At 35.4% G+C, this 20,175-nt stretch overlaps 2 protein-coding genes across 2 annotated transcripts; both read left to right on the top strand.

The window, feature by feature from the left end:
* The first annotated feature begins 1,064 nt into the window (after positions 1-1,064).
* On the top strand, positions 1,065-2,464 carry LOC131157847 (nod factor hydrolase protein 1-like). Its single transcript, XM_058112255.1, has 2 exons — positions 1,065-2,191; positions 2,311-2,464. Exons 1-2 carry the CDS (start codon positions 1,096-1,098, stop codon positions 2,331-2,333), a joined length of 1,119 nt encoding a protein of 372 aa, XP_057968238.1. The 5' UTR covers positions 1,065-1,095; the 3' UTR covers positions 2,334-2,464.
* Positions 2,465-10,472: 8,008 nt separating this feature from the next.
* Positions 10,473-12,020, top strand: LOC131157712 (nod factor hydrolase protein 1-like). The gene is made up of 2 exons (XM_058112050.1): positions 10,473-11,626; positions 11,747-12,020. The coding sequence occupies exons 1-2, from the start codon at positions 10,531-10,533 to the stop codon at positions 11,767-11,769; spliced, it is 1,119 nt and encodes a 372-aa protein (XP_057968033.1). The 5' UTR covers positions 10,473-10,530; the 3' UTR covers positions 11,770-12,020.
* Positions 12,021-20,175: the final 8,155 nt, after the last annotated feature.

The raw sequence follows: 20,175 nt of genomic DNA, 5'->3' as shown, positions 1-20,175 counted from the left end.
ATTGTTATGTATTGCTCCAAATTGAAACGTGGGAACTCACCCAATCCACCCTATGATCAACCCATTTCAAAATTCCTCTTCCTCTAGATAGGTGGGATTTTATCACCTATCCTTTCCCCCCTATCTCATTATTATAATTGCCACCTTCAACCAATCTCTTTTTGTTGTGCCGTTTGAAATTTAAAAAATATTTAAGAAAAAAAAGAAAAAGAAATATAAAAAAATTTATATTTTCATATTTATTTATCAAGTAATATATATATATATATATATATATATATCAAATTTATGAACAAAATTTTAATCATACATCATTGATATTTAATTTTTCTTAATTATAAGTCATATTTAAACAGACTTTTATTTTTTATAATATTTAATAGAGAAGAAAAATATACGGCTAAATGAATTTCCTTCTTATTCTCATTTTTTTTCCTTAACTAAAATTCTTGATCCAAACGAATTCTTAAGAAAATGATATCTTTTGATTTGTTGATTGAATGTCATAATTTGAAAAGTCAATCTTTATTTTGATTAACGAACTTTGTATCTATGTGGGTTCAACATATAGGGTTATTTTTGTGTCTATATATATATATATATATAGACACACACACACACATAAGAAATTTCTAACAATTTTTTTTAGAATTTTATTTTTGAAAATAAGATGCCTATATCATGAAAATATTTTTATTTCGTTGTTCTTATAAAATTTTGAGCACATGAGTACTATCACATTTTAAGGAATATCTAGAAAAATTTAAAAAGAAAATACTATTAAATTGTAAAAAATAATTTTTTTTCATATAAGATTGGAAACTCAATAATCGAATTCAAACATTAATATAACATGCATTTACTAATTGATCGATGAGTTAGAAAATTTAAATGGAGAGATTGGCCATTACCATTTTTTCTCCCAAAATATTTATAAAAAAACCTAATAAATCTTTGTCAACATCAGAAAAATGATAACCCAAAAAAAAAAAAGTAATATTTTTGTCCCATATGCATGTAGCTTTCTATATACCCCATAGCAAGTTGGCCTTTTCGGTGCAGATATTATTATTAGCATACAGCTCAAATACAGAAATGGAAGGCCTAAACCCACACTTCCTCCCCATCCTACTCTTGACTCTCTCCGTCGCTGCTTCCGCCATGGCCGCCCCTCCCGCAGTCAAAGGCGCCTACTGGCCATCGGGGGCTTCTGATCCGCCGTCCACCATCGACACCTCCCTCTTCACTCACGTTTACTACGCTTTTATCGAACCCGACGCCGCTTCGTTCGAGCTCAGCGTGTCGAACGAAACTGCCGCAGCTCTGTCAAACTTCTCCTCAGCCCTTCGCCTGAAAACCCCGCCAGTGAAAACCCTCGTCTCCATCGGCGGCGGAGGGAGCGACCCGGCGGTCTTCGCCATCATAGCTTCAACCGCAACGAACCGACGTCGTTTCATCCAGTCAACCATAGCCGTTGCGCGAAAATTTGAAATTGATGGGCTGGACCTGGACTGGGAGTCCCCAAGAAACCCGAAAGAGATGGAGGACTTGGGGCTCTTGCTAAATGACTGGCGACTTGGGCTTGAGAAGGAGGCCCAAGAGACGGCCCGGCCCCGTCTCCTCCTCACCGCCGCCGTGTACTTCGCCGCCGACTTCTTTCTCTCCGACGTGTACCGAAAGTTTCCCGTAGCCTCGCTCGGCAAAAACCTAGACATGATCAACGTGATGTGCTACGACTATCATGGGTCGTGGAACACCTCCGCCACTGGGGCTCACGCCGCATTGTTCGACCCAAATAGCAACATAAGCACAAGCTATGGGCTCAAGTCGTGGATCCAAGCCGGTGCACCTCGAGAGAAGTTGGTCATGGGCCTACCACTCTACGGGCGAACTTGGGAGCTCCAGAACCCGAAACTAAACGGGATCGGAGCTCCTGCCGTGGGCTTAGGACCAGGGGAGGACGGGGTGCTAATTTTCTCTCAAATTGAAGCTTTCAATTTGAAGAACAATGCCACCATAGTATATGACGCCGAGACTGTGTCCACATATTCGTATTCGGGGACCTCGTGGGTCGGGTATGACGATACCCGATCCACCACGGTTAAGGTAACGTATGCGAAGGGCCTCCAACTTCAAGGGTATTTCTTTTGGGCGCTTAGTTACGACAGTGAGTGGAAGATCTCAACAGCAGGTAAATTTATTAATTTAATTTTAAAATTCTTTATACGCACAAAGCAAATAATTAACAAATAAAAATTAGAAAGAGATTTTTACTTCTGCTTTGTTTTGCTTTTATGTTTTTTTGGGCAGCTTCCAAGGCATGGCATCTTTGAGAAAGAAGAAAAAAGCTTCCAGCACACTTGGCTAGAGTTCGACCACACGCATTTTCTTTTATCTTTAGTTCATAATCTCTGTCTTGATCTTGATCGCTATAAACTTGAACCATCATCTCCTTTCTCCTCAAGTTGTTTGGCATGCTAGAAATTGCAAATATTAGATGGTGTATTGACCCATCTAATAAGCAGAGCTCGTGAGGCCCCGTAGACTTGCCCAGAAATTTATTACTATTCTCGAATAAGAGAAATTTATTACAAATATTTGTGAGTATTGGGGGAGCCAACTGATACACCCAAAATTGATAGCTATGCCCATAGGGTGGATAGTTGTAAAACTAACATTGGATAACATCTGAAGTCTCGCATAACCGCCTTCAGGTTATCCATAACCCCCGATATGGTTTCAAAAGCTAATATTGATGTCCTGCATAACCGCCTTGAGTCTCTCATAACCTCCCTAAGCATAATGACAAGTCACCCATTACCTCCCTAAGTATAATGACGAGTCGCCCATAACCTCCCTAAGCATAATGATAACCCCTCTAAGCATAACGACACGCTCATAAATGTAAAATTAAAGGAGCATCTACCTTCACCACCATATAAAGGAGATCTTAGAAGGAAAATTATTTTCCTTATTTTATTTTGGGGTGACATGAATTCTCTTGTGAGATTGATAACATTGAAGTATAATTCAACCAGTTTTCAAAAGTTCAATAAGCTAAAAAAAGGAAGCTATAAGCAAAAAAATTTGTATTTTGAATATATATTTTTTAAATATTTCAAAATTACAACATGGATAGGACCTTGAGACACTCCTAGACAGCACCAAACGAAGGGAATGAAAACATTGTGGCATGTTCATTGATACATTCTTAATAATTGACAAGGCAAATCACAAGTGGGGAATCAAACTTAAAACTTTAGGATCATCAAAGCCCAATTTTGCCCTTACCACTTAAGCAAACCTAACCAACTATAATTAAAAGATACGTAATTAATTTTTCAAACCTAGCTAGAGTCAACTCCTAATCACATCATCTTTTGATAAATTTTTAGCATTACAAGTTTGCACATAAAACAATACACCTAAATTGATATTATATTTATCATTTTTTATTCAAAGATTATCCCATCTCAAAGCATATACCTAAAAATTCTTATCCCTATCAGACCATGTACATCTATATGCAATAAGATCCCAATTCATGAATCTCTCAATTCAAGAAATAAAAATAAGAGATCCAAAACATTTTTTCTTACTCTTTCAAATTCAAGACATGAAAATGAGGTTAGTTATACACACATAGAATTGAAAATGAGGAATGAAATACTGATAAGCTTGATTAGGTTTAGTTTGGTTTGCTAAATACCTATTTTTAGGAATAAATTGTTTTAATAGATTAGTTACAATTAGTTTTATATATTTGATGTATGTATCTTTTGACAAATAGTTAAAAGAGACGTTTCTTTTTTAAAAAAAAAAAATTATATCCCATCAAGGATAACTCAGGTGGTAAACTCAAGACTCGCCTGATTAAAATATCAAGATTCAAATCTTAAGAGTTTCAACTTTCTATATAAAATAATACCTTAAATTAATAGAAAAGGATAAAAGGAATTATCTCTATTGAATTATTTGAGTATCATATACTGTCATTTAAAAAAAAAAACTAGTAAACCTTTAATTATAAGATAGTATACATATACATACAGAGGAATAGACTTAGGGGTTCAAGTTTTAGGAGTTTTGGCTTTCTATTTGAAATAATACTTTAGTATTTAAGTGAAAAAGATCAAGTAAATCAATAGGTCCATTATCCCTGGTGAATTATTTGACTATTTAAACTATAAAGATCCTCAGACACTATCATTTGTTTTTTTTTTTAAAAGACTTGTAACCCATCAATTATAGGACACTATACTATATGAGTGAATAGACTTCTTGAAAGTTTCATCTCGAGAAGCTAGACACTCTGTGTCATCTTGAGATTGTTAATTAGCACCGGAGGGGCCCAACCAAGTATATAAGCACCCATCATCTACTCAATTTTTCGAATGTATGACGAACTCACAAATGAAATTCTCAATAATGTTCTCCTTGAACAGAATCTGTATCCCTTATGGGAGCAAGCTCAACCTCAGTCACACACTTAATTGGTTCTCCAATTATTAGCACGTCAGGAGAATTAACTTTAATTCTCGACTTTTTTACGATGTCGCTTGTCCAAAGTTACAAACCGTCTGATCTAATACCATTTTTTTAGTACCGGAAAAGCTCATGGGTAAACTTGATATATATGAATGAGCACCAACTTGATTCAAAAGATTAAACCTACTGGGTATGTAGTCCAACCATGTATATAAGCATTCAGCATCTACTTAATTTTTTCAATGTGTGACAAGTTTACAAGTGAAATTCTTAAAATTTTATGAAATAAATTTTTTTCAAAAAAAAATATTGCTTGCTTCACTAATTTTATGTATAGAAATCGTTGCTTATAAACAACATCCATCGCCAAATGCAAGTTTGACCACCGCACAAAGAGGCGGGGATCATGCAATGTGCAAGTGCACCAATTCATTCATTGACATAATAAGGTTAGGTTCTTCTTCTTCTTCATTGACTTCTTAAGAAGCTTCACTTTGAATTGTAAGGTGGAGGAACTCACCCAATCCACCGTATGATCAACCCATTTCAAAATTTCCCTTGTTCTGCATAGGTGAAATTTTATCATCTATCCCCTCCTCCCATATCTCATTATTAAACTTGATCGTATTTGATTGCCACGTTCAACCAATATCTTTTTGTGCAGTTTGAAATTTAAAAAATATTTAAGAAAAAGGGAAAGAGAAATATCAAAAAATCAACATATTCATTTTTATTTACCAAGTAAAGTAATATATATATATATATATATATATATATATATATATATATAAAATTTATGAACAAAATTTTAATCACATGTCATTGATATTTAATTCTTCTTAATTTTAAGTCATAAGATTTTTATTTTTTATAATATTTAATAGAGAAAAAAAATATAGGGGTAAATGAATTTTTTTCTTATTCTCTTTTCTTTTCCTTAAGTAAAATTCTTGATCCAAACGAACTCTTAAGAAAACGATATCTTCTAATTTGTTGATTGAATGACATAATTTGAAAAGTCAATCTTTGTTTTGATTAACATACAAGTGAACTTGGTATCTATGTGGGTTCAACATATAGGGTTATTTTTGTGTCTACCATATGGCCTAGATAGGAATTAATACACACACACACACACACACACACACGTAAGAAATATCTAATAATTTTTATTAGAATTTTATTTTTGAAAATAAGATGCCTATATCATGAAAATATTTTTATTTCGTTCTTCTTATAAAATTTTGAGCACATAAGTACTATCACATTTTAAGGAATATCTAGAAAAATTTAAGAAAAAAATACTATTAAATTGTTAAAAATATTTTTTTCATATAAGATTTGAAACAATCGAATTCAAACATTAATATAACATGTAATGACCCGACCCTTTATACAGACCCAAATTGCTATCACATATATAGAATACTTGTACCTGATAAACATGCATAAACAATCCGTCCTAAACAAGGACATACAGGTGTATCTCATAGATAACTATAATTCAAATGCTGCAGAAAAACATAAACATCTATAGGGATTCTATTAGACATATACCAGAGTTTTAACTGTATCTTTAATACATATGATCCATACTTAAAATATAAACTGTATTACATCCCCAAAAAAAACTAACTAGGCTAACAACCCAATACTAGTACAAAAACATACTCCTATCAATCATATTCTAAGCTCCAAAGTCTCACTAGAGGACTAGGATCAATGCCTTAAAGTACCTGAAACAAAGGTTGTAAGATTGGGGTGAGACACTTCTTAGTAAGGTGGAAGATATTACAACAGCACGTGATTACATGAGTTTATTCCACTTAAAACAGTTGCACAATTCCACATTCATATTACTGCACCATAGGAGATATACAAATATAATTCAGCATCGTTACAAGAGAGAGTTCTCGAGGTTAGGGTAGGGTACAGGCCCACACTGTACGATCCCTCCACACAGTACTCAACTCTATGACCTTACCCATTTTAGTTTTTAAATCATGTGTATGAATATTTAGAACAACAACCAGCTTTGAAATGTCATAATATGCCTATTTACCTTGTGGCACGGGTTGTGCACTAATAACTCTAACATGCCCTGTTCGTGCAGGCATTGTCAAGCATCTATTATATAGTCCGACTGCCCCACCTGATCCATTATTTCACTAGTGGTCTCAATACTCCTGCAAGCTGACTATCTCTGTACTCACATTGATTCACATGTGTGGTTGCATTGTACTTTACTAGCAACGGAACCGCGCCTTTAGAAACTGAAGTATCTTTCAACTCCTTTAATCTGAAGTATCTTTCAACTCTTTAGTAACAAGTTGTGGTCTCATTTATTATATATACAATTTATAATGAAAACATAATAACCTGTGCATTTTCAGTATTTTCACAATCTCATTAATTAATTTTTTACTACTGATTTACAGCAGAAACAAATAAACTCAATTATTTTTATACCAGAGCGCTAATTATCCATATTACAATCATTTATTTCAAAAGAAGAAAAATTACACAAGCATAAATATCTGGCATCATACTAATATTTCTAATAAATCTTTATTTTTTTATCCCCACCCGCATACTTGTTAAGCTTGATTTTTGACATGCCCTTTAGAGTTATTTGAAATAAAAACATGATTGGAGTGAGACGACGCTCAGTAAGTAAATAAGATTATTATTAGTGTGTGATCAAAATGATTTTTTTTTAAAAAAATTTCGTAAAACTATATTTAATATTATAACTTCAAAACTGCTTCTAGAATAAATATAAATTTTAAAATTTCTGCATAAAACTTTTGTCATCAATTACAATATTAAAATTTTATAATCATATATTATAACTGTTAAATTAAACTTTTAACTTTAAAACTGTATAAATATTTAATGATAAATATACATATACTTTTCCTTATACGTTTTCTTTAGAACATCATTTAAGCATAAGAATGATCATTTTCATGTAAACTTACACTTTTCCTTCAAATTATCAATAACTTTGTACACATAATTAACTATGTATAAACATATATTGTAAAAACCACCCTTAGGCCTATTTGTCGTAAGTCATATTTACCCCCATGACTGAGTTGTGTGGTCCGAAGACTGGACTTAGCTAGCTGGCCGACCAAACTAAATCAACGTACGTAAACTTTAAGTGAAATTTTTCTTATTAAGTCCTGGTCCGGAACCAAGTGTGCACTCAAGAGAAATCCACTAACATAAATAACCACTCTATAAACAGTGTGGGTGCACTCTGATCCGTTTAAACTTTAAGCTGCAGTGCCGAACATCTGTAACTTTGAACTTGCTTTGCCATAAGGGGTTTTAAAATCATCTTATTATAATTTATGCAATTTAAAATAATCTCGTGAAAATCTCATCTTTACTCATATTTTCATAAAAAATGTAACGTGAAAATAAACTCATGCCACACAATTTTTGTGTTAAAAATATATATAATCTTTTTTTTTTTAATAGAAAGAAATGCTGAAAATTTACCTAAGGGGATTAGAACATTTCTTAACCCAAAAATAGATGCAAGTATATTAAAGATAGAACTAATATAATTAAATATGCGTAAAAATAAACTCATGAAAATTTTGTGGAACTAATTAACATAATTGAAATTTACTTATAAAATAAACTCGGGTATGAATTTTAAATAAAAAAAAAATTAACATAATCAAAATTTACTTACCTTCTTCCTTACGAACACTGTAACTATCTCTAAGAAATAAGATCGGAAAAAGTGGGTGATTGAGACCTCATTCAAAAATTCTCTCTCCACCACAAATTCTTTCACTCACTAATCCTTTTCTTCATTGGAAAGTTGTTGTGAAAAATGAAGGTTGAGAACTTCCTATTTATAGGAAAATTTTGGGGAAGAAATGAAATTTATAAAAGTGTGGGGAGATAGGTGAAATTATAATTTTTTTAAAATTAAAGAATGGGTAAGGGATGGGCAAGGTATGGGTTGAGTATGGGATGGGGATGGAGGCCATGTGGGAGTACTTGCCACCATTCCCATTAAATAAATTTTTAATTAACTACTTACCTAATTAATTAATCAATTAGTTAATTTATTATTTTATTATTTTATTATTTTTCTTAATTATTATTATTATCATTGTTATTACTTTTAAACTATTTTTAGTATTTATTTATTTTATTATTTATTTTCGAATAAGAATTAAATTTAAATGTTGAAAACTTATGTGGGCTCCACATGGTTTTGTGGGCCCCACCTGGTCTTGTGGGCTCCACACAATTTCGAGACCCAAATGGATCTTACATAACTCCAATTATCCTCATACGATTTTATTAGCCCTACACAGTTTCGAGACTCGTGTAAACCTCCACACGGCTTTAGGACTCATGTGGGCCCCACACAATCTTGTGGGCCCCGCATAGGATACCTATATTATTATTTTATCATATATTTCTGCAAATTATGTCAATCAAAACATTATTTTATGTACTTATTTACGTGTACAAACAGTGTCTATCATGTTTATCCTATGAAATTCCATTTTGACCAGGCCGACCTCCAAGGAGCAACTGAGTCGCAATGGTCTCTGAGCACTCGCTAAGATAAGGTCTTTCTTAGGCATCAAACATGGAATCAAGGATCCTACAAAAAAACACTTCTGTATTGATGTTAACTTAATTACCATTTTTATTATTTTATTATTATTGTGTTTTAATCATATATATATATATATATATATTTTTTTTTGGGTTATCACAAAATAAGCATTCTTTCTTTCTTTCAAACTGAGGTATCAACCGGCACACATACTCTCGGTTTACCCCTTTTTCACATATAAAGCTCAGTATTTAACCAACACCTGTTTTCCACAGTTTCAGATAGTATAATGGAACCTTAGTTCCTATAGTTCATAACTGTATATACCAATGCATTATAAGTCTATTTAGCAGCATATATCATGTTCGTTTCGTCAAAAAAATGTTTTAAGGAGTAATCGATTTAAAAAGTCATTTAAATGAAAAATGAAGGTTCAAGCATCTCATACTAGTAGTTTAAAGCAATAAGCTAAGTTTTTAAAATGTTTAGAGACCATATGCAAAATCCCTAAATTTACCAAAATCGTAAAAAAAATTAAACCAACACTTTTACCCAATAGAATTTTGTAAATGAACAGTCATAACGTATATAATAGTATAGACTACAGTTTTACCGATTTACTTTTCAAAATAAACTGATGTAAAAAAATCTCCTTACCTTAAATCTAAAACCGAAACACGAACGAATCGATCCAAAACAACGACTCGGGGTCCCTGAAACCTAAAAATCAAAAAACAATACTTCAATTAATTTCCTATACTACCGATCTATCGAACTGAAACCGAATTCAAACTCTTACCTTGATTTTAGGGAAATTTTTGAAATTTCACTAACGAAAATTCGTTCCACAATGAACGTGGAGATTCTCCTCCTGATCCACATGGTAACAACGGATCATGGATTCCAGCAACGAACGGCTTGAAATCCTAGAAAGAGAGAGGGTTAGTTCTAGTTCAAGAGGGAGAGAAAGAAAATGAGAAAGAATGAGAGTTTATAAAATAAAACCTAACTTAACCTTTGAGTAATCAAAATAAATATTTCCTCCAAGATATTTATATATAAATATCTCAAAATATTTCCTTTTGAAATATCTTCTCCAAAATATCTCCTCCAAACTATCTCTTTATTATTATTATTATTATTATTTTATTATTATTTATTTTTTTTATTTTTATTTTTTGGTCGGGTTACTACATATACATAACATGCATTTACTAATTGTTGGGTTAGAAAATTTAAATGGAGAGATTGGCCATGACCATTTTTTCTCCCAAAATATTTATAAAAAAAACCTAATAAATCTTTGTCAACATCAGAAAAATGCTAACCCAAAGAAAAAAAAAGGTAATATTTTTGTCCCATATGCATGTAGCTTTCTATATACCCATAGCAAGTTGGCCTTTTCGGTGCAGATATTATTATTAGCATACAACCCAAATACAGAAATGGAAGGCCTAAACCGACACTTCCTCCCGCTCCTTCTCTTGACTCTCTCCGTCGCTGCTTCCGCCATGGCCGCCCCTCCCGCAGTCAAAGGCGCCTACTGGCCATCGTGGGCTTCTGATCCGCCGTCCACCATCGACACCTCCCTCTTCACTCACGTTTACTACGCTTCTATCAAACCCGACGCCGCTTCGTTCGAGCTCAGCGTGTCCAGCGAAACTGCCGCAGCTCTGTCAAACTTCTCCTCAGCCCTTCGCCGGAAAAACCCGCCAGTGAAAACCCTCGTCTCCATCAGCGGCGGAAGGAGCGACCCGGCGGTCTTCGCCACCATAGCTTCAACCGCAACGAACCGACGTCGTTTCATCCAGTCAACCATAGTCGTTGCGCGAAAAGTTGAAATTGATGGGCTGGACCTGGACTGGGAGTCCCCAAGAAACCCGAAAGAGATGGAGGACTTGGGGCTCTTGCTAAATGACTGGAGACTTGGGCTCGAGAAGGAGGCCCAAGAGACGGCCCGACCCCGTCTCCTCCTCACCGCCGCCGTGTACTTCGCCGCCGACTTCTTTCTCTCCGATGTGTACCGAAAGTTTCCCGTAGCCTCGCTCGGCAAAAACCTAGACATGATCAACGTGATGTGCTACGACTATCATGGGTCGTGGGACAACTCCTCCACTGGGGCCCATGCCGCATTGTTCGACCCGAATAGCAACATAAGCACAAGCTATGGGCTCAAGTCGTGGATCCAAGCCGGTGCACCTCGAGAGAAGTTGGTCATGGGCCTACCGCTCTACGGGCGAACTTGGGAGCTCCAGAACCCGAAACTAAACGGGATCGGAGCTCCTGCCGTGGGCTTAGGACCAGGGGAGGACGGGGTGCTAATTTTCTCTCAAATAGAAGCTTTCAATTTGAAGAACAATGCCACCATAGTATATGACGCCGAGACTGTGTCCACATATTCGTATTCGGGAACCTCGTGGGTCGGATATGACGACACCCGATCCACCACGGTTAAGGTAACGTATGCGAAGGGCCTCCAACTTCAAGGGTATTACTTTTGGGCGCTCAGTTACGACAGTGAGTGGAAGATCTCAACAGCAGGTAAATTTATTAATATAATTTTAAAATTCTTTATACGCACAAAGCAAATAATTAAAAAAAAAAAAATAGAAAGAGATTTTTACTTCTGCTTTGTTTTGATTTTTATGTTTTTTTGGGCAGCTTCCAAGGCATGGCATCTTTGAGAAAGAAGAAAAAAGCTTCCAGCACACTTGGCTAGAGTTCGACCACACGCATTTTCTTTTATCTTTTCGACTTCAGATACTTCTGTGTTGTCACTTTCTTTCTTACCGATCAATGATATATATATATATATATATAGATATATATATATATAGATAAAGGAATACATTTTTTATGTTTAATTATTGAGGAAAGTGGGAAAGAAAGAGACCACACCTAATAAAATCTAACGACACACATTGAGTTCTCTGCATATGACACTTCACACCTTGAATTTTCAATAGTATCAGAACCCCTGAGGTTTAGTTTTATTAATAAAATGAACCTTCTTTTAATTGGTTGTTAATTAATCCTCAAGAATATGAAATTTAGAAAATATTTTATATATATACAAATAAAGGAATCCAAATTTTCATTTTTAACTTCTGGGGAAAATGTGAATGAAAATAAAATATAGGGTAAAATCTAGCAACACCCCTTGAGTTCTCTGAATATGACTCCTCGCCCCTGAGTTTTCAAAACTACCAACCCCCTCCCATTTAATTTTTGTTAATAAAATGAATCTTACATTAGTTGACTATTAATCAATCATTACATATATACGAAAAAAAAAATGAATTATACCCATTATAAAATGATATTTAAAAATGACATTAATTTAATAAATTAAATTAAGGAAACCTAACCAATTTTAGATTGAACAGTCCACTAGATTTAATGGATCGGCCAATTGATATCAACATTATATATATATATATATATATATATATATATTATTTCAATTTTAAAAAAATAAAAAATTAAATTGAATTACTTATAATTCATGAAAATGCCCAATAATTAAAACACTAAAAATGTTTTAGACATAAATTTCATAAAAATTTAATAACTAAACACATCATAAACAAATAAAATATAGTTCAATATTTTTAAATTCAACCTATCAAGCATAGCATTAAAAAATATATAAATAAATTTCAAAATTCTTACTTTATACATTAAAATTATAAAATTGAATGGTAGTTCTTCTATGTGTAAAATTTGAATGGTAAATGGATTTTTCAAAAATTTAAATTTATATTAATTGGTTCATTTTTATTTAAGGCAATGCATTGATTTTTCATGATAATATTCAAGTTTTTATATCATTAAATATGAAATTCAACCAGACCCAAAAAAGTGAGCCGTAATTCAATCAACCAACTAATTCTAGCTAATTTTAAACTATATAATTTTTTAAAAGATATACTTAAGTCATTTAATTTTCAAGAAATATATATATAAAAAATATTGTGAAACAATATAATTATTGAAATATTTTTTTTCCCAAATTATTAGCATTATTTATTTATTTTTCATATATTTTGAAATAATAATTTAACTATATTGTCATGCTTATATCAACTAATTTACCCAAACCAATCGTTGGATTTTTCGATTTACTTATAAGTTCAATTTTTAAAAATATATTATATATAATTGACCAATTTTTCTCAACTTATTTAATTAATATTATTCTCTTCATTTATCTTATTAAAATTGAATGAAATGGTAAAATTATCATTTTACTAAGGTAAAATTTTACTTTTCACTAGATTTAAGGGCTGCCTTTATCAACAAAATTCAACCTAAGGGGATTTTTGGGTACGGTGGAGTGTTATATTTAAAAACTCAAAGGGTATTACTGAATTTTATCCTAAAATATATTGTGAATCAATGAATAAATTTTTTATACATATCATTAACATTTAATTTTTTTAAAATTTTTAATTATATTAGATTGAATTTTTTTTATTGTTTATGTGAAGAAAAAATATAATAAAAAATAAAATAAGCTTTTTTTTTTCTTTTCCTTTTCTCAAATAAAATGCTCAATACATATGGGGCATTAATCACTTTCATACTCCCTTGATCTATAATGAACCCCATTTATAAAATCATAGATTCAATTTAAGTTTTCTCGTATAGACATCAATGAAGATATGACAATGAATATGAAAAAAAAAATTATTAATCTTAGAATTTGTGATGACATGAATTCTCCTAATAATAAAACTGTGAATATAGAAGTATAATTTAACCAGAATTCAAAAGTTTAGTGAGCTGAAAAAAAGGAGTTATGGACAAAGAAATTTGCATTTTGAATAATAGACAACTTGAGCTATAACTGCACGATAAGTAATTTCTTGCACCTAGAGTCAACTCCTAACCACATCTCTATCTTTCGATGAATTTCTACAATTACTAATTTGCAAAAGGAACAATATACCTTGATATTACATGTCGACACCTTAATTTTAATTAGGCTACCCCGAGAAGACCTGGCACATAAAGTTGACTTTATGCCCCGGAAATTGGAGGACCCTTCTTAGAGACCCAATTGAGTCTCGATTTGTTTTCAACAAGTCTCTGTGCTTTTGCTGAGTCTCGATTTGTTTTCAATGAGTCTCGTTATTTTTACAAAGTCATAGTTTGTCTTCCATGAGTTTCGGAGTTTCAATTGAGTCTCTATGTGTCTACCGAGTCTCATGTTTTCTTCCAGGAGTCTCGGGTTTTCAATTGAGTCCCGGTGTGTCTATCGAGTCCCGTTTTGTCTTCCAGGAGTCTCGGAATTTCAATTGAGTCCTGGTATGTTTACCAAGTCCCGTTTTGTCTTCAATAAGTCTCGGAGTTTTAATTGAGCCCTGGTGTTTTTACCGAGTCATGGTATTTTTATCGAGTCCCAGCTTGTTTTTACCAAGTCCTGATGTCTGTACCGAATTTCGGTTCATTTTCAAGGAGTCCCAGTATTTTTATCGAGTTCCGGTATTTTCAGCGAGTCCCGATGTCTTTGTCGGGTCCCGATGCATTTTCACCGAATTTTGGGCATCTTGAGAAAATGGAGTCTAGGTCCTCCTTTTTCCAGGAAATTAAGTTTAATTTCTGACCCAGTCTTTCTTTTCGGAAGGATAGGGGTTGATAATAAAAATACAAAAAAAAATACACAAAAAGGAAGAAAAATACAAAAAGCCTATAATAATAATAATAATAATAATAATTATTATTATTATTATTATTATTATTATTATTATTTTAACTTTTAGTATTATCATTATTAGTTTACTAGTATAACTATTGTTATTATTATTATTATTATTACAAAACAAACAAAAGAAAATACAAAACAAAACAAAAACAAAAAATGCCTATTTAGGCGGTTCACGCACACTGGGGAAAGGGGGGCGATTCACTGTTCATTCTCTCCATCCCTTTTCTTTCTGTTCTCTCTCGCTCTCTCCCAGCTCTCTCTCTCTCTCCCTCGGGTCTCTCTGGAAACGCCTCAACCACCACCATGCACCCTGCCAAAACACCCACCAGACTCGCAGCCCTCTCTCTCTCTCATCTCTCTCTTCTCCCCTGCAACCCAAGCACTGCCCCTCATTCCCCTCTCTGCCCTCTCGCACAGACCACACACAGCCGCAAGCCTCCACAACCACCACCCATGCCAGCTCCTCCATTCTCCATAACTCTCCGCAACCACCACCACCTTCGGCCACCATCTCCCTCATAGAACCACCGCTAACCCTCCACCATCACCATCAGCTCTAGAAGCTCCACCATAACAGCAGATCGCCGTCTCTGACCCCCTGTACTCGTCTCGGCCATCTCCACAGCCAGCTCTCTCACCCATTCTCTTTCTCTCGGTGAAGCTCGGCAATAGCCTCCACGCAACACCCCATCCATCCGAGCCTCTCAAACTCCCACGCACTACCCTCTCAGATCCACCCATGGCTAGCAACCTTCACCAACACCACCTCTGACCATACCCGAACAGCCAACTAGCCCCAGCTTCTCCGCCCAAACACCTCTCTCGGCCATCTTCGCAGGCCACACACAGCAGTTCCCCCTCTCATCCTTACGACGCCAGACGAGGCCACCCTCAGCCACAACCACCCACATCACCAGCCGCAAGCCTCCGTGACCAGCCGCGAGCCTCCGTGACCACCTGCAAGCTTCCACGGTCACCATCGCAGCCACCACTCTTCCCAGCAATCTCCACTCACCCAATCACCGGCTACCCATAGTAGCGAACCAGCAGCGGCTCTTCTTCACGACCAACAACCACATCAGTCGCAGCCCCGACCACCTACAACTCTCCCTCTCGCCCCAGCTGCCATCCCTCACGCTCATCCTAGCCTCTCCCTCTCTGGTCTCCTTCACGTCTCCTCCACCCAACCACTACCAGAGCTGTCGTCTCCGTCACCACCTTCGAAACGCTGCCATTGAAGCTTCTCCGTTCCCCTCTCCCTGCTCCAGCTGCAGTAGTTCGGCCAACCCAATCTCCTCCGCTCCACACTACCGGCGGCCATCAATAGCAGCAACCCCAGCGCCGGCCACCTCTCAGAACGTGCAGTCTTGCTAAACGGAGTGCCCTATCAGCTGTGTCCTGGAGTTGCAGATCTGACCCTCACCCGCAGCTCACGGTCGCAAGCCACCACCACTGGCATCACCAACTACCACGGCTCCGCCCCCCTGTTCCTAGCATCAACAATTCCAGGTGATTCTGTTTCTTGTCTGTTATTCATTTTGTTTGTACGCTCAAATTTCCCGGAAATATATGAGGTGTTGATGTTGGGTTGTTGTGCATTTCCAGAGCTTCAGTTTTTTATTAAGGATGCAGGGTCCCCTTCGATCTGTTTCTGCAGTGTATGAACTCAGAATGTGGGAATTGATCCAATGGGTGTCTAATGAAATGCCCATGTGTCGTATGTTTAATTGGAATACGATGATAATGGCTCATCTTGTTTGGGGGAGCTGTTGAGAATGAGCGCGGGTTGTTCGATGAAATGCCAGAGAGAAATTAGGTTTCATGGGAATTCAGTTTCTTGCAAAAGTTGGGCTGCGAGGCGTTTGTGAAAATGCCAGAGTAAAGGCACACACCTATCCACACACCAACACATACTGCACACCTTCAATACACACACTTGGACACCCACATACACACACTGTTTGAACACTTCTACATACATTGCTAACATGCATTTACACACACACCACACATGCTTTCATACACTTATGCACAACATTCTTACACTATTCTCATTGGGTTATGTTGGCATGGCTGTGAGGTGTTTGTGAAAATGCCTGAACACCATTACACGCACTGCTCACGCACCATTTCACACACTACACACACTCATTTGCACACACTGTTCACCCACTATTACACACACTTTCACACATTAATTTACTAACTTACTAATTTATATACTAACTCTAACTAACCTACTAATTTACTTACTAACTTTTACTAACATTTTATTTATTTGCTTGCATCCATACTAACTCTAACCCATGTATGCTAACATTTACTTCGTTGCTCTAACTTTTATTTTATTGTCAACTAACTTATACTAACTATCACGACCTGCTCATTTTCACATTTTTTTTTTTTTTACAACATTAAATCATAAAATCAATACCACACATCTCACATTCCAGTTCAGCAGGTCACCATCCACCTAGACCCGTGGGTACCAGGGATAAAACAGAACATACAGGAGAAGCCTACGCAGTAGAAAACATATAATCATATACATCTCATCATAACATGCATTATAACATATCAGAGTACTACAATCACTATCTCTCAGTATATACATCCCAAAAATGAAATCTAATGACCATTCTCACAAAAACCTAACTGTCCCTACCAAAAATTTACCCTTCTAAAGAGGGCAAACACTGCTCTAGATCAGCGGGGCTTTTCCCGCTCTCCTATCAGGGGCTCCTGAAAAATGCATAAGATGTAGGGGTGAGACACCTCTCAGTAAGGGAAATAAACTAATACCAGTATGTAGCAACATGAGTATACCGTGTTCTACATATACCATACATAACATATTCAATACTGTTTATCAAATCTGGGAAAACATATGTATATCAAAATATGGCAGAACATACTGCATTTTCATAAACATTTTTCATCTCATATCATAATAATAATAACATAAAAACTATCCTGGTAGGTTAGCTGGCTGTTGTCATGTATTACCCCCACATGACTGGGTTGTGTGGCTCGAAAGTAGGACCTGACAATGGTTGGCCAACCACTACCAAGTCAATAGTCTAGTCTGTAGGTTCGATGGGTCTACCCAGACTGGTCCGTACACCAATGGCGATAACAGCACACTTCTTGAAAATAACCACATCGACCATCTAATCTCACACCACTTCGTACAGCGGCGTTAACACAGATATCATGATCACGAAGACCATGGACACATAGCAACGGTACCGTGCAAGTGCCAGTCTAAATCAAGCCAACTAGGTTCTGATATCATATACATATACTGAAACCGTGATACATAAATATCTCATATCATTTATTTTCACATCAATCATATCATTTCATATATATACGTGTATCATGAAAATCATCGGCCCATATGCCGGTATTACACATTTTATCATAGCTCGGCCCATACGCCAGCTACACATAGCATAGCCTGTACGCTGGCAAACCATAATCACATAGCACGGCCCGTACGCCGGCAAATCACATCTCATAGCAAGGCCCGTACGCCGGTAAATCACATCACATAGCACGGCCCGTATGCCGGAAAATCACAGTCACATAAAAATCTCTGCCCGTACACCGGTTTTCCATCATAAAAATTCGTATCATCCACATTCCCAGAAAACAGTATTTTACAACATTTTTACTCATGTCACACAACAGATTTTCCACATATTCAATATACGATCATTTTCACAGTATTTTGCAAATATAAAACATACATATATAAACATATACATTTTTCATAAATCAAATGATAAGTATATATATATAAGCATTTTCTCAAAAACAGAAACTAACTTAGTTTATCTCCTTACCTGGTTCCTGAACAGCTCCTAAGAAAGTCTTCCCCGCCCCCGCAGGGATCTCAACTTAACACCCCTAAAAATGAAAACTCACAGAATTAAATTTTAGTATTTCAACGTGTATAACATTTCTTATAACTACCATTAAGTCAAATTCGGCTTAAAAGTCTTACCTCAACTCAGGGATGATTTCCTACATTCCCAATCAACACCCCTGGAAACGAAAACTTTCAGTATTAAACTTTAATATTTTAACGCATACAACACTTCTCTCAACTGTCACAAATCCAAAAATTGAGTATAAAGCCTTACCCTGGATTTGGGATGGTTTCCACCTTGCGTTCACCAATGATTCGCTCCAGCAGATTCGAAGAGAACTCCGCCAAAAGCGTTGTGGTGACTTCGGATCATTGATCCAACGTATATCTGACCCAAAAATGATGAGAGAGAGAGAGAGAGAGAGAGAGAGAGAGAGAGAGAGAGAGAGAGCTAAAGGGGAGAAAGAGAGAAAAGAGTTAGCTTCTTAAAGAAGCTTAAACTTGAATTTTCGTATATATAAAATAGGGGATTTCGTCGACAAGATCCTGTATTCGTCGACAAAATTCAGGCTGCCTTAGAACCCCTCTCAGTATTTTCTCGTCAACAAAGTCCTGTGTTCGTCGATGAACTCTCTTAAGCCTTCGTCGACGAAACCCTGTGTTCGTCGACGAAGTTTGGTAGCTTCCCTTCTTTCCCAACTTCCATTTCCCCTTTTCTTTTATTGTTTAAAGACTATTTTTATTCGGGTCATTACACTAACTCTTACTAACTTTTATTTTCTGTATACTAACATTTACTTTCCTGCACTCTAACTTTTAATTTCCTGTATACTAACTTTTAACTTCGTGTATACTAACTTTTAAATTCTTGTATACTAACTTTTAATTTCCTATATACTAACATTTAATTTCTTGTATACTAACCTTTAATTTCTTTGTATACTAACATTTAATTTATTGTACTCTAACTTGCATACTAACACATGCTAACTTGTATACTAACATTTACTTACTTATATATTAACTCCCTTACACTCGTTTGTGCACACACTTTACACACGTTGTTTACACACATTCCTGCACACACATGTTATGTGATGACCCAAAAATATATATATATATATATATATATATATATGATTAAAGTACAATAATAATAAAATAATAAAAATAGTCATTAAGTTAATATCAATACAGAAGTGTTTTTCTGTAGGATCCTTGATTCCATGTTTGATGCCTAAGAAAGACCTTGTCTTAGCGAGTGCTCAGAGACCATTGCGGCTCAGTCGCTCCCTGGAGGTCGGCCTGGTCAAAATGGAATTTCATAGGATAAACAGGATAGACACTATTTGTACACGTAAATAAGTATATATACATAAAATAGTGTTTGACAGACATAATTTGTCGAAATACATAATAAGATAAAAATAATATAGGTATCATATGTGGGGCCCACAAGACTATGTGGGGTCCACATGAGTCCCGGAGCCATAAGACACTGTTTAT

This window comes from Malania oleifera, chromosome 6, assembly GCF_029873635.1.
Source record: "Malania oleifera isolate guangnan ecotype guangnan chromosome 6, ASM2987363v1, whole genome shotgun sequence".
NCBI lineage: Eukaryota > Viridiplantae > Streptophyta > Magnoliopsida > Santalales > Ximeniaceae > Malania > Malania oleifera.
Note: the sequence above shows the minus strand (reverse complement) of the source record. Positions and strands in the feature narration are given on the sequence as shown.

Excerpts from the sequence above, each read along its gene's own strand:
- LOC131157847 (XM_058112255.1), top strand. The coding sequence starts at position 1,096 with ATGGAAGGCCTAAACCCACACTTCCTCCCCATCCTACTCTTGACTCTC. Across the intron at positions 2,192-2,310 it reads GTGGAAGATCTCAACAGCAG|CTTCCAAGGCATGGCATCTT; the intron begins GTAAATTTATTA and ends TTTTTTGGGCAG.
- LOC131157712 (XM_058112050.1), top strand. The coding sequence starts at position 10,531 with ATGGAAGGCCTAAACCGACACTTCCTCCCGCTCCTTCTCTTGACTCTC. Across the intron at positions 11,627-11,746 it reads GTGGAAGATCTCAACAGCAG|CTTCCAAGGCATGGCATCTT; the intron begins GTAAATTTATTA and ends TTTTTTGGGCAG.